The sequence below is a fragment of the Labrus bergylta genome, chromosome 2 (assembly GCF_963930695.1).
Source record: "Labrus bergylta chromosome 2, fLabBer1.1, whole genome shotgun sequence".
Taxonomy (NCBI): Eukaryota; Metazoa; Chordata; class Actinopteri; order Labriformes; family Labridae; genus Labrus; species Labrus bergylta.
Window position 1 is genome coordinate 25,169,375 of NC_089196.1, and position 15,895 is coordinate 25,185,269.

Genomic DNA, 15,895 nt, shown 5'->3' on the forward strand with positions numbered 1-15,895 from the left:
CTGGTACTCAGGGGCAAAGCTTTGTCTGCTGTTCATACGAGTTCATCTGCATACTGAGAAAATTACACACACAAGCTTTTTGCTCACTCCAAAGTCAGTGTGTGGTCTTCTGTTTGTCCTTTTTACTCCTCTCTGTGATTTGATTCAAAGTGGCGAGGTCTTTGAGGTGACATTTTGACAAAGCATTTGATAACTCACGAGCATCATGATAAAAGCTTTTAACTAAATACTACTTAAACTTCAACCGACGACATTTGAACTAATGTTCTAAATCGTTTGCTGGTGTTTTAGAAAAACTGTGTATTTAAGTGTTTTAGAAAATACTGTTCTGGATCATTCTCACTGATCCCATATCAGTGTTTTCAGCCGCAGCAGGCAGCTGTTCGCAGAAGAGGAACATCAAACAACACACAGACACATTTAGATACTAGCTGTTGAACATAGTGGAGCACTTGGCAGCAAAGAGCTGCATATTTCCCTCAGGAGTAGGTGACCAGAAGGAGAGCAAAGAGAGAGTGAATGTTGGACTCTAATTCGTCAGATGGACACATACAGGACTCAGATGAAAGCAGGTGTTGCTCTGAAGCTGCAAGATGTGTGTTAGAGTTTTCACATTACCACAATTTTAAACTTTGATACCATACTAGTAAAAATCTAACGGGAACCACTACATTTTTTTAGCAATCCTATAGGCACAAAATATCGGGCAATTTCTTGTTGTTTTTTTCTTCCATTTTTTCTTGGCCTTTATTGTGGGGATAGGACAGTGGATAGTCTCAGAAATCAGGGAGAGAGAGAGAGAGAGAGAGAGAGAGTGGGGAACGGCATGCCGGAAAGAAGCCAGAGGTCAGATTTGAACCTGGGTCGTCCGCTTGGAGGACTATAGCCTCATTACATGGGGCGCACACACTAACCACTATACCACCAGCGCCCCTGCAATTTCTTGTTTTAATTACAAAAAATTGCATGCAAAATCCTACATACTGTCAAAATTGCACTAATAAATTGGCAATGTTTCTGTATCAAAATGATAGTCATCTATTTTCATGCAATTCAGACAGTGTCTCCTCCAATGATCTCCGTCTGTCTGTAAGAGAAATAAAGTTTTTTGAGTTTTTGCAGACCAGTGAATTTGAACAGACCACCGCTCCAAAGATATTGGATGCAGAAGTATCAAAATATCATTATTTTGAAAACCTCAATCTGTATCTAAGAAAGTGTTTGCTAACAAGTGAATGATATTGATTTACAAAATTGTAGTTTTTTTGACATTTTTTTTTTTTTTTAAACTTTTGAAATCAATGGAAACAAACTGCAACAATGTCTTCTGCAGTTCAAACTTCCTGATGAATACTTTTCTTTCAAATACTGATGTTTTAGTTTGGCAGAGTTCATAACAGAAGGCCTTCACAATAAGGAAAAAATATGCAATGCCCAATAATACTTGATAAGCATAGTACAATGTGATAACAAAAGTGCAATACATATTGAGTATTAGCTTTAAGCTTTGAGTATCAGTCTGCTGTTCTTCATGCTTTACATAACAGCTGTGTTTGCAACTAGTTTCTTATAAATTAAAAGGAATTTTTTTTCACTTCCTTATTGTCACCTATTCATCTGTGTAGTGTAGTAGATATCTTTTATTCTTATTCTACACCACGCAAGATCAATTCCAAACCACTTAAAGGACGAAAAGGGAAGTCTGTTTTTATGAATCCTAATGTCGTTCTTAAATACAAGCAGGTCTATAACAATACCTGCTGTTCTCTGTCTCAGCTGATTACCTTTACCAACAATGAATATAACTCAGAACATATGCATCCATAAACATGTCCCCCCCCCCCCCCCCCCTCCCTCCCTCCATTATAATTAACAGGGAAACAAATCAGCCCATCTCTTGTAACTAAAGACACATTTACTCTATCATGTCTTCTTTTCAATTCAGGTCACTCTGGCACCTCAGAGGATGATGGTGAGCATTTTTGACAGCAGTGAAAAGGTGTCTGCATGTAGGTTAACATCTTCTGAGAAATGAGAACCATGACACAGAGACAGAGGGGCGGAGGGCCGAGTAATGGGGTGGGGGAGATTCACAGCCCAAAAGGGGGCTGTGGTTAATCTCTACCTTCAAAGTGACCGAGTGTTTTTCTGGGCCATTTCACAGGCCCATTATTTTTGGAGAGAAATGTGTCCCGTCCGACACTCCCACTCAGCCTCCTTCAGCACACTGTCATGATCTGAGAGTAAGTGATTGCTTTAATATCAGGGATCTTAAAACTTTCTTCAGAGTTTTTTTTTTTTTGAGAAATTCTGACTTCAACAGAACATCTGCAATTGCTCTGCTTCAAGAGCTTTCCAAACAAACATTTGAGCTGTCTTCATTCATCACACAAGAGCTTTGTCAAAATTAGAAGCTTCTGAAACCCAGAGAAAAGAGGACTAGAGGGTTTGAGCTGCAAGTCTCAACTATTTAAGCCTTTAATTTGACCTGTTTTCCCTTTCCTTCAGTTAGAAATAAACATGCGCGCTTACTCTTTGAAGGTTCCTGTTTCGGAATCTTCTGTCATCACATCGTGCAGCGCCTCCACACAGATGTTGATGATGCCACAGAATTTGTCCTGGATCACACTGGTAAAAAACAAACAAACAGACTCATTACTCATCAGATAATTAATTCGACAGCTGTTTGTTTGTTTGTGTGTTTGAATGAGAGAGAGAGAGAGAGAGAGAGAGTTGGGTCTTGTTCCAGAGGAGCAAATGGTCACCAAGAGCAGCTTAGCAGACCAGAGAGCATCAGTCAGCCTGAAAACTGAAAGTGATTAAAAAAATAAAATAAAAAAAAAACATACAAAAAAAAAAACCACATGGCAATGCAGGAAAAGTTGTTTTTATGTCATCCATAAATAATCTTCATGGCACAAATTTCCAGATTTTTTAAATTATACGTATCTCAAACTATTTAACCTTTGGAAGTGACACATTTCCAAACATTTGAGTAAAACAGAGAGTCAAAAAGAGAGACTGTTAGGGAAATGTAGGGCACACTCACACTAGACAATCTGTACTGTTTGACAAAGCATGTTTGACCCCCAACAGTCCAGTTAGTTTGACTAGTGAGAGTGCTCCAATCCCTGCTCAAGCCCTCACACTTCATTGGCCCTTGCATGGTTGGAAGGGGTGTGTTTCAGCATGGTACAGTTGCTCATGCACGAGCATAAGCACGGGTACACAACGTGAACATTAAGTATAATCAATCCCAGCCTTCCATTGTCAAGAAATCCTGGAATGTTCTGGCTGTTTCTGACCAAAAGGACTCAAAATAAGCCACAAAGTAAGCAAATGCTTTCATATTCTCTGTGTTGTTCTCTGATGTGTGGGCGCGGACTCAACCGTGTATCCCTTTTTATGTACTTTTATAGGCCCTGTTATTCCTGGAGCAGTGTGAGTGCAGGCTGGTGGGGGAACGGGTTCCTTCAGCATGGTACGGAGCAACTTTGCCTAGTGTGAGTGCGCCCTAAAACAAAGCCAATACCCTCAAGTTATAATCAATCAGTTTAATTCAGAATCAGAAATACTTTTTTTGATGCAGTGGGAAAATGTGTTTTTATCCAGTTACTCTTGTACACATTATAGCTGTAAGAGACAGCAATAGAACTAGGTACGAAATAAGAAATAAAATATTAAGTAAAAAGAAGCAGAGAGTATTCGAAGAAATAAAGGAGTTTGTAGAAATCACAGTACTGAACAACAGAGATTTGTACAGAGAATTGCACAGAAGCCGCAATGAAAACAATGTTATTCAGTTGAGAATCAGCAAAATATTAACCAACGATACTTATGGTCTTATTGCACCAGGACTCCAAACTTTTTATTGTGTCCCTGAGTCTTCCCAAGATGATGCATTTTAAAGCATTGGGGATAGCTGAATGCTGAAGCTGAGATCTAAAATATTTGGTGGCTCTCATAACCCACCACCCAGACTTGGAGACCAGCAGAAGTCATTGATGAATTATTCCCACCAGCATCATTTCTAGAAAGCACTGGAAAAGAAGTGACTTTTCCCATTTTCAATAGGAATGAAAAGCAGCGAGGGAAAAGAATACAAAGACACAAGGAGCGCGAGTGTGGGGGTGTGTGCGGGCACTGATGCATCAAAGGCTCTGTCAGTTCAAGTGCTGGGCTAGGTGGACCCCGGGCAATGCGGCAGAAAGTTCACTGAGCATGAAGTCTGGCAAGAAATGGAGAATCAGTGCATGACAGACACAAACCCAGCCAGTTTATACAGACCTCTCTCTTACTTCTGTGCTTCTCAGGGATATGCTCATAGTGTCTCTAATGCCATCAGGACTGGAAGGATGTGAGAGCTGAGCTATAGCAGAAGTGAAAAGTATACATCCAGCCGGTATATGACTTTGTAGCATAATCCTATTTTCCAATTGACATGAGGACAAATTGTAGTTATCCAGCTGAGACCAAATGTATAAACGTATATATGGGCTAAAGTCCCAGTGTATAAGAGGTTAGATATACGGAAAAGTATACTTAAAGTCTATATTTGGAGGGACTTAAAAGAAAATTTGAAACTTTTCCAGGTGAATTTATGTAACCTGAGAGTGTAAAATATACAGACGTAAAAAACGGTCCCAAATTTCCCAAAAGTAGAGCCAGATTGGCATTCAGAGCACTGACTGGATTAAGATGTATTATTAAAGATGTTTTATCACATATTTAAACATGTCAGTCAGTTGTAATTCCATCCAGTCCGACACCTCTGCAGTGATTACTCTCCGATGGCAGACTAATGCCTCAGCTCGGTGCCTGCCAGTCAAATCAATGAAAGTAGAAACATGATCGGAAAGCTGAAGTGCTGTGGGCAAAGACAAACATGCCACAGCAATAAAGCCGTCATCTAAACTAACCGTCCCTGTGTCGCACTCACTCCATTAAAAAAAACAAAGGGGCTGCAGGGAAGTGAGGAGCAAGGAGAGCACACTAAAAAAAATGAATTTTGGCCCCTCAGCTTGTCAATCTAAAAGCGACAGGTACATTTCTCCAGGAATATGTTTCCTGTTGAGTGACAGTTACAAGTACTGGTTAAAGAAATACGTCTAAATAATTGGTATAGATATAATGTGGTGAAATCTGTGCTGTGAAAAGAAGTGTGCCACACAGACGTAAAAAAAAAAAAAAAAAAACTCCTTCTCCAGGCTATAATTTTTCCTCAAAGGTTACATTAGATTTATTCCAGTTGAGCTTGTCGCAAATGGATTTGAAATAAGCATCACTGATTACATTTGATGCTGCTGAGCATCATTGATTTTGGATCATTAGAGTAGACCCTTAATAGCCTGAGTCCTTCGGTGGTAATAAGCAGTGAGGGCATGACTAACCCGGGAGTTAAAGAGGAGGAAAACTTCCTTCATACTGCTTTCAACGTTAGCACAGCAGATTGATTCCTGACTCGATGCATTTCAAATCATAGCTAAAAACTCTACTGGGAACTTAAGAGTTAAGAACTCAAAAACTATAGATTAAAAAAAATAACTGGTATCTAAAAAGCAACACATGAAATTATTATTATTATTATTTATTTTTTTTATGTGAAACAAGCTGTTCAAATGTGTTATTTTCCATCACTGTGGCTGCAGGTAGACACTTCTGTGGCTCAACTACGGTGTGCCAAAAAGGACAAAATAGCAACACAATTGATGAGATTTTTTTAAATGAATGCGTTCATTTCAGACTCTAATCTCATCGTGATTAGCACGTTAACGCTGACATTCCTAGTTAAAATACCACTGGATGTCGATAGTTTTATTAAAGCCTTGGTACCTTTTGATGCTAATGATCATTAAAATAATGGAGATTGTTCAGTTTTGGTTTTAAAAAGTATTTTTGACAACCTTAATCACATCATTAATAAATTAAGCTCTATAATTGTAGGCTGTGTGACAAGGTTTAAGTCTAAACTGTGTGCTATAAAAATAAACACGAGTAAACACTGTTAATCAAATGTGTGACTTAAAAAGTAATAAAAACTTTTGAAGAGGAAAAAGTAGAGAATCGATACGAGCAGAATGTTTGATGCCTCTGAACATTATGTACAAACTTTGAGAAGACACTGTTATTATCGTGATTAAACAAAAGGTGAGCAAAGCAGCTTCAGGCCACAAAAGTGTGCATAATGATTTACTAAGCTCCTTGTCCTTGTAGAGTACTATTGACATTCCTTAACAGAAGCTCTGCCATGGAAAAGCTAACTGTCTATGATGATGAACTGGTACTGCAAAAAGGGCTGAGCAAGAGCTTCTGATGACTGAAGCAGTCGTCTGTGAAAATGACCTCCTGGCTGTGCATGCTAAATACAAACGCTGAGAATCCAGCGCGCTTAGATTGCACTAAAGTTTCGATAAGTAAGGAGTTTAATTTATCTAAGGACACGCTGGACATTAAAGAGGACATATTATACCATCTTTTCAAACAGTCCCCTGTGGTCTAAATGAAACATCTGTGCTGTGGTCAAAATATGACATGAATCAAGCAGCAGAGGAGGTTTGTGACCCTGTATAAACCAGCTCTCTCAGAACGCTCCGTTTTGGTGTGTGTGTCTCTTTAAATGCTATGAGCCCCCCCAAAAGTTTTCCCAGTAGACATCACTCCTTCGCTAGCAAGAATAAAAATGGCGGACCTGCGAAAAGGCTGGGGGTGGAGTCCATAGGTGGAGATATCAGGGGAGGGGAGTTTATTTTTTATTTTTTACCAGAATCCCACTGTGACATCACAAGGAGAGCAAATTTGAAACTGAGCATTTTTTTCTGTGTTATAAGACTTACGCAGACCACAAACAAAGAACTGGATCGGATTATTTCACATTTTGTGGGTCAGTAGACACTCAGGTTAACCAAATATATGTTCAAAAACACTGTAAAAGTGGATTTTTCACAATATGTCCCCTTTAAAGAATTCAAATAATGAAATCGATCAGTGAGTTAAGAAGTAGCTGACATATTTAAAATAAATAATCTGTAAGGAGTCACATGTGTTCAGTTGTCCCTTTAAATTGAGGTGAATCATCAGTCCCTATAACCCTCAGTTCATTTGTATGTTGCCAGTGAAATCCCTCAACTTCTTTAGCTGTGTCACAGTAAAAGACATTTGGCAGGCTGTAATCTTTAAAAAGCAGAAGATCCTTCAGTCTTTTTTGTTTAGGGATTGAATAACTTGTAGAGGTCTCCTCTACTCCTCTACTAAAAAACAATCAGACCAGGAAGAACTGGTTCAACAGTGAGTGAAGCTGTTTCAAGGCACATTTCTGTCTCTGATGCTCTTCATTAAGGTTTGGGGGTCAACAAGCCAACCTTCTGCTTAGACTATTAGCTTTAGTCACTTAATCAGCTTCTAAAACTGTTTGCACCCCGATCATTTGGGGAATAACCAAACCAGTTTGGATGGAAAGTCATAATTAAGGGAAAATAAATAAATAAAGTGCATTCACGCCAGGTTAACATTAAGGGTGGGAATCTAAGTGAAACTCACGGTACTTTACCAGCACCTGCAATTCCATAAGTGTCACACCACATAGGATGACAACAAGTCGCTGTATTGGTATTTTTTCACATCATTAAATAAAGTGTGAATTAGTTTTCTGGCCAGCATAAGCCTCTCGGCTGGGTGGCACATCACAGTAAACTAGACCAGCACAGAAAGGCCTTATAAACAAATCAAGTCTCAGCTGGATAACTGTGTTGGGAAAATGTTGAGAAAGCAATAAAATAAAAATAAAAGATTCTGTGCGAGTTAAAAAAGTGCTGTTTTACAATCAGTGAGCATTGTTTGATATTTCATGGTTTTATGACGACTCTCGGGGCATGCGTAACTCTTTATTTGTTACTAAGAGTTATATTGTAGTATATCCCCATGCTGTGACTTCTTTATTTGAATCATGAAGAAATGTGGGCTTATACACAGCTGGTTCAACAGGTCTCATGTGTATGAAAGAACGTTGATTTTTCTTCTGTGACATTCTTAACTGGTCCACTAGAGTGAAGCGCTGTATCCTCCGCTGAGTGGAAAGAAAAGCTGAAGTGAATACTTCTCTTTGTATCACATGCCTGCAGCCTTTTCACAGCCCTCTAGCAGAGCCTTTTATCTTCATGCATCAAGGAAAATTCCCAGTTGTGCATTTTTCTGTATGGTGTAAAACTGCATTCATAATATCTCAAAGAAAGGTAATTCTTTTTCTTAAAGACATCCAATTTAAAGGGATACAGTTAAGAACGGCTGCAAGTCAAATACATTTTTATAAAAAAAAAACTATCAGACTGCAGTCTATCCATCCAACAGAAGTCTATCCATCATCTATATCACTATTCCCATTCAGGGTCACAGGGGGCTGGAGCTGAACCCAGCTGTCATTGGGCGAGAGGCGGGGTACACCATGGACATCACATTTACCTATGAGCAATTTTAGAGTCACCAATTGACCTTATGATCATGTCTTTGGACAGTTAGAGGAAGCTGGGGTACCCGTAGGGAACTCACACATGCACAGTGAGAACATGCAATCCAACTGGGATTCGGACCAGGTACCTCCTCGCTATGAGGCAACAGTGCTAACCACTGCACCACTGTGCGCAGCCTTATAATCACAATAATTATAATATTATCATAATTGTGCGCACAGATTTGATTTTTTTTTTCTCACTTTTTTGAGGGACTTCAGGGGCTCCATATCATTGTTATGCTTATGGTGAAAAAAAGTATTTTCATCATATGTTGGTCAATAAGACAAAAATTGAGGTTCATTGGTGAGCAACATTATAAAGTGAACTTAAAGGAGAAACTTGAACTTCAAATTACAGAAACACAAAACAGAACATGTGATTGTAATCAGATCCTCTCTGAATCTTTGAGCCATTTGTACATGAGAAAGTTGATTTAAGCAGGCACGGCTGTTGTATTCATTTGCTGTTGGAGCTGAGGGCCTAACAAAGGATTTCATGCCTGTCCATATCTATAATAACCACGTCTCGGAAGCAAGAACGGAGCTTTCGGAAATCTTGATAAAATTATGCATCGCTGTACTGTGAGTTAATACATCACAGAAAAGTTTCTCATTAAACCCTACGGTGACTTCTTTGAACCACTTCAAGATTAGTTTTCTTAAAAAAGGACACGAGGAAACTCTTTTGATGGAAAGTTAAGAACATATTTTTTTTTAAAGTTTGATACAGAGTCTTCTTTGAACCTGTCAAACTCAGCTTTAGAAAACAGCATCATCTAATATAGTACAGATAAATAAACTGATAGTCCCGGTCTTAGTCTGATTACTAACTTTGTCAAATATGTGTCTTAACTTTCGCCTTCTTTGCCCTTTCTAAACAACTGCACGCTAACAGGGAGAACGCTATCCACCTCTCACCAACTCAAAACGCCATCTGCACGTAGAATGACTGACAGACGTTTCTCACCTGTTGTCAGATGGTAGGAGGGAAAGCAGAGCGAGCGATGACAGCTTTCTCCTTTCAGGCTGAGTGATGTTGTCCATGCGGTCCACCCACATCTCTATCACACTGCCTAACAACTGGTCCATCTGATGACGAGGGACAAGGATGAATACAGAGAGATGGGAGGGAGGGGAGAGGAGAGAGAAGAAGGGTTAATATGGAGGAATGAAAACAGGAGACAAAAAATTTAACAGAATATAAGAGTCAAAATAAAAGTGCTCAACCACTGTGGATAGTGTACCGACACATTTTACTTAAAGCTCCTTTGAGACATTTTTGATTGGTTTTAAAATTTACTGAAATTAACATTGATGATTATTGATTAACTTTAAAAGAAACAGAGATCATCAGCATAAACACTGACTATTTCTATACAATTAGTTTTATTGCTGCACTGATAGAATCGGATGGTTTTTATGCGTGTAATCCTGAAATCCCTCCCTCCTCACCTCTCTGGCCATGTCGAATTTGCACTTCTCTACTTCCCTTAAGTATGTGTGCGCTCCTCGTTTCTCATAGACCGGGTAATAGTCGTGAATCTGAATCGGTGCATCTCTAGTTTGTCTTTATGCCTATAGCTGCTGCCACAGGGTAGGTCTCTTTTTTTTCTTTAACTAACTACTCCGCCACCGGCGTCCTGACAGGAGCTTTAAAATTTATAAAAAATGTGTCTGTATCGGTTAAAGTCGGTTAACTGACCTTCCCTGCTTCTTCTGCCTAAATTGTCTTCTCTCAAAGAAAAGAGCTTGAATTGATGTAGAGACGACACTCAAGTCATTTATTGAGATTAGGTGAACAAGGTTGAAAGGAAGCAGTGTCAGAGTGTGTCAGAGTTTCAAAGTTAAGGACAGATCTCTGAACTCTGGGACTGAAAGTGAGAGTGAAACCCTTTTCTGTTTCCTTGGCTCATTACATTTTATGCCATTTTAAAAAGGTACTTTGCAGTTATGTCTTTCATATACATTCAAAGAGACTTTTGCTGAGGTGAAAGAAATGAAGGACGGACTCGGAGCCTCACCTTCTGGCTGCACTCAGAGGCCATTTGAGTGAGCAGAGAGGAGAAGAAACTGGAGTTCTGCAGCAGGACGCGGCCCATGATTCCTAGGTAGGTGGACATCACCACGGGATATCTCTGTTCCAAAGACACACACACACACACAGACACATGAGTACACCATCATGCATGCTTACTGCAGGGACATAACCACGGACCAATGCTTTGCAAAGGTCATTAAGTATGATGAGGATAAAGGAGATCGATACACTGACACAGCAGAATCCTTGAACGGCAGACGTTTAAACCTTTGTAAGAGATAAATTATATTAAATGTCACCATAATCACCGTAAGGGTTCATTTTTACTGGACAGAAAAGGACAAAGTGACAGAGCTGCAGGAACTGCTCGCATTAACTGGATATTTTAAGCTTTTCTAAGGTTACATTTAGAATCGTTTGATAAAAGATGTTGAAAAAAAACAGGTGTAATGCACAGGAGGTGATATGACATGCCTGTCCTGGTTTGTCTTTTTTTTTTTTTTTTACATAACCCCAGTCCAGGTTTGTATAAGACGTGAAGGCAAAACTCACCTCACCGTCCACGATTCCTCTGAAGACAGCTGGCAGCAGGGGCTGGAACATGTGGGCTCCCAGTATGGGGCTAACCTTTAAAGCTATCTCCACCACCTGCCGAGACAGACGGAGAGGGGAGGATGAGGGACTGTACAGCAATGAGGATAAACAGGAGAACAGGAGAGCAGAACTCAGAAGACACAGGAGAGAACGCAGAAAGGGTCGGATACAGAATGATGTAACAGCAGAACAAAGTGAGAGACGTAAAAAAAAAAAGAAAGACTGAGGGTGGTACAGTGAAAGGCAGTTAAAATCTCTTTACTTTAAAAATAAATCTGAATTGAATGTATTAAATAGAGGCGATGCAAATTCACATAGTTTCAACACAGAGCATGAAACTGATGTTCTGCATAGAGTTTATAGCTGTTGTTCATTAACAACCCTTTTCCCGTTAAAAAAAGATCTGTAGTATTAAAGAATATATATTCAAATTCCTTAAGTACAGCAACAATAAAGAAGGCAGCGACTGAGGATTTTATTTTTTGTAGAAATTCATCCCCTGTACAGTTATTTACAAATTTAAAAATAAGCTAATGAGACCTTCTTTAAACATGTTTAATTCTGCTGTAAAAACAGTCATTTGAATATGGTATTTAATGGGGATTCCCCAGCTTTTGCAGCCGGCCTCAGGTGGACACAGGAGGAACTGCAGTTCCTCTTTGCACATCTTCATTGGCCTCTTCTTTCAACACTGGAGGGTTGCATCTTGGTCTCTGCACACAGCATCATTTGTTTGAGGCACACGTGGCGTTAACAAGTGCAACCCTACAACACAATCTTGGAAAAGATCCTAATATCATGCAAATAAAAAAAAACAGCATTTTATATTTCACACATTTTAAAAGCTCCTAGTAAAAAAAAAACATGCTGGTGTTGTTATTTTAGTGCACTAGGGTGGAGAACTATTTGAATGGACAGGGATTAGACCGAGGGCAAATCCGTGAAGTATCATTTTATCGTCATTAGGTTTCCCATAATCAGTCTACACAATGACTATAGAACACAGCAGCAGGGTGATGTAAAACTGCAACATTACTAATGGCATTTTAACAAATTAAAGCCTCGAATGAGAATATTTAACTCAAAGGTCAGCGACCACAAGCAGAGGCAGGGAGACAGACAGTGAGGTGCTGTGATGCATGTGAACTTTTCAAAGAAGTGCACACTGATTACTCTAAATCCTCTGTTCTCAGGGTGCTTGCGTGCGGTGAGCTGCTGTGTGACGCTGTGTGGGTTGACAGCTTTATTGTCTTGCTGGCTCTCCTCTCCTCAGAACAAAGGATTAGCAAGAGCCAGATGTGCTTTAATGCTACAGAGCTTTCTTAAGCTAAAGCTCGATTTTCCTATTGCCATTCAGCACACTGAAACTACTGGAGCAGTGCAAAGCGGTAGTTGTAGTCTAGTTTCAGCCGCACGCTGACAAACTTATAATGCTGTGCTAGTCGGGGTTCCTTTAGACCATGCTGAACCATGAACACAAAATCAATTGAGACTCTGAATAACAGCTGATGAAGGATGTGCTGAGAGGTCGCTGCTGTCAGAAACTGTTTAAGGGCGTTTTCACACTAGGCACGATTGCTCCGCCCTCCCTTCTCCCCCACTGCTCTGCGTTCACATTAGTAACATCGTACCGTACCCGAGTACACTTGTGTATGAACACCATCCGATACAGCAGGGGGCAGTATGCACAAAATTGGTTTTCAAATCCGCCATGACACGGTACACAAGAAGAAGCAAAAAATGGTAACCACTCGCAGACTGAGACCATCCTGCTAACTGTGGATGTTCATGTGAATTCTGAGACACAGACAAAGACCCTCTTTTTATTTCAACATGTGCCGTACAGCTACAGCTTTGAAGCGATAGGAGACGTTTAGAATAATGTCATATAGCAGTCCACTTGCTTGTTTGAGCACGGTTGCGTTCACATCTCCCGCTGACCGCACTCGAGTACACATGAATCGTGCCTGAGACCACCCTCTTTAAGCAGTATGGTAAGTTGTTCACACTGATCAAATGAGGACAGACTCTGGGGCCAAGTGTACTCGGATCCAAGTCCGGGTCCCTAATGTGAAATCACCCTAAGTATTCAAGGAGGTTGTTACATGGAATGGATTGCTGTTATGTGATGTATTGTGGTTAATTATCCGTCAAAACTGCTGGACGGAAGCAAGACACATTTCCTACAGAGACATTAAAGTATATCTAAAAAAAAAAAACAGGAAGTCCAGCCTGCAAGTAGTGAAACAAGTACCTTTTTAGGCGAGAAACACTGCGAACATCTTAAGGCTCAACAGAACCTCAACAGGAACAAGGTAGGTACTGTACCTACTTAAGGTGAATGACTTATTCTATACAGCTTTGTTACCCTCTACTTCAAAGGCATTGTTTTGATGTTCGGAGGTAAAGATAAAAGGTAAAGACAGAGGTAGCTGTCAGGACTGAGTTGAAGAATAGGTTGTTGTTAAGAAAGAAATATTCATAGTGAGAAAAGCAAGACTGGAGTGGCATTATAATCTGCTCTCAATGCACATTCAGCACTGAATCTTTCTGCTTCTGTTTGTGTATATGTGCATATAGCCTTTTATGCTACCTCTGATTCACCTGCGAATCACAGAGTCACACTGACAGAGAAAACAAACATTGGGTTGGAACATAAAGGAGGGGTAGGCTGAAAGAATAATCCCTGAGGAGAATAAACAGAAGTTAGTTAGTTCTGTGTCTGAGGAGGAGACGGTGACAGTACCTTGAGCACTTGGACCTGTCCTTCATTGGTGATGTCTTTCAGTAGATCACAGAAAGATCGACACAATGATTCTGCATAGTTCTGTGGGGGAATAAAGACATTAGTGGGGAAGTTTTGAAAATGTGTTGGTTTTGTCAGCGTCAGTGTCTCGGTGTGCGTGCCTCACCTGCAGGAACTCGGTAGCAGACAGGTATAGATAGGCGTTCATGATCTGAAAGCAGGTGCGTAGGTTCTCCGAGCTCATCTCTGAAACAGAACATCACATGTTGCACTTTATTAAACTGGAGAAAGAGTCAAATTGATGAGTGCAGGGAAGGTTAGGAGAAGAAATGCAGGCTGAGAGGGAATAGAAATGCATTTTCTTGATGAATGACCCAGTTGAATATTAAGAATGAATTGCATACTAGATTTATGGTTTTCCTGGATTTGTTCACCGGGAGTAATTATTGAACACGCGCAAAATGTACCGTCTTTACAGCGGGGCGGATAAAGATTAGGAAACATGTCTTAAATGAATTCTGTGTGACTCATAGCGGTATGAAAAACAACAGATAAAGGGAAAAAAAAGCCTTTGGGGAGCAGGGGTATTTATATCAGCCGCTCTATATCCATTGATCTTTAATAATAGAGCAGAAGAAAAATAAAGCTTGAGAATAAGAAAGCTTACACATATGAGAAATCACCAAAAAAGGTTATATAGGAGAAAAGGTTTCATTTTGTTCTCTAAGATGAGGGGATAAGTTTACTGGATATTCACAACAACTTTTATTCGTATTATGGTGTCACCACATAGAACGACCCCTCTAACTAAAATACAACCAACATCAAACTCGATCCTCACGTCGAGCGTCCCTGGATGCGCGGCTCTATTTACAAAAACCAAGAGCTAAGTTATTCAAAAGGCAGTTGCCTGTAAAACATCGTTATTCCAGCTCTAAATATTGTCTACTTTGTGTCTGGTGTTTGTCTGACCTTTGCCGTCTACGTTTCTGTTAACACAGACAATGTGAAGCCACACATATTACTGAAGAATGAGAACTGTAAAGATGCTGTTTACACAATGTCTGTAGCGTTAACCTGAGTGCTACACTGCCTGTGTATATTATTATTCTCCCTAGGCCTGTGAAGGCTGTTTCATCATGAGCCGGGGATCAAGCCGAAGATTTCTGCCTTTTAAGAAGGCAGTTTTTTCTTACCACTGTAACTTTTGCTGCTTTGCTAAAGTGCTCATGATGGATAGGCCGGGTCTTTGTAATATAACAATATGTAAGGTCTTGTGCCTGCTTTATGTAACATAACAATGAGTAAGGTCTTTTTACCTGCTCTTTTGTAATGTTAACAGACAAAGAGTAAGGTCTTTTACCTGCTGTTTGTAAAGTGTCTCAAGATAACACTTGTTATGAGTTGACGCTATACAAATATAAATTGATTGATTGATTAAATAGCAGTTACAATCAAAGAAGCTTTAAGTGTAACCTTAAAAATGATTCACTCCACTGAGGGTAAAAATGAGGCATTCAGCAACAATATGCTAATACATGAGGAAGAAAAGATGCCCTGAAGGTAGTATTACCAAAAACAGTTTGGACAGTTTTTTTTAGACAATTACCGTACACACTGTTAGGCCTGAATGCAAAGAATTGACTTTTTCAACTAACTGTGTGTCAGTGTTGGAGTCAGACGTTAAGTGCAGATGTTAACGGCCTCTTAATCCAGAGGGCAGAGAGAAAACAACCCTCACTGATACGACAACTTGTGTCATTCTAAATTGAACATTCCAGTATGTGCAAATCTATTAGGAAGGAGGAGGGAGAGTTTCACAAAATGGTCCAAATGTTAAAGTATAAAGTAAAAGTAAAGCTTTATTAAAAACAGAAAGGGATGCGGGGAGCTGCCACCAATAACCGAAAAGAGAAGTTTTGAAGCCAAACATATTCACTGATCAGCCATCTGACAAGTAAAGTGCTGAACTTGAATCATCTCTTTACGATGGGACCTTTCAGGGAGCGGGATA

General features: G+C 39.8%; 1 protein-coding gene across 1 annotated transcript in view; it reads right to left on the reverse strand.

Moving 5' to 3' along the window:
- Positions 1-15,895, reverse strand: part of ipo11 (importin 11) — a 135,698-nt gene that overhangs the window by 29,490 nt on the left and 90,313 nt on the right. Inside the window, exons 23-28 of the mRNA XM_020646465.3 lie at positions 14,048-14,127; positions 13,882-13,962; positions 11,094-11,189; positions 10,525-10,638; positions 9,471-9,592; positions 2,533-2,628 (exon numbers count right to left, since the gene is read on the reverse strand). Of these exons, the coding sequence (XP_020502121.1) occupies positions 2,533-2,628; positions 9,471-9,592; positions 10,525-10,638; positions 11,094-11,189; positions 13,882-13,962; positions 14,048-14,127 (589 nt within the window). The remainder of the gene's footprint in view (positions 1-2,532; positions 2,629-9,470; positions 9,593-10,524; positions 10,639-11,093; positions 11,190-13,881; positions 13,963-14,047; positions 14,128-15,895) is intronic.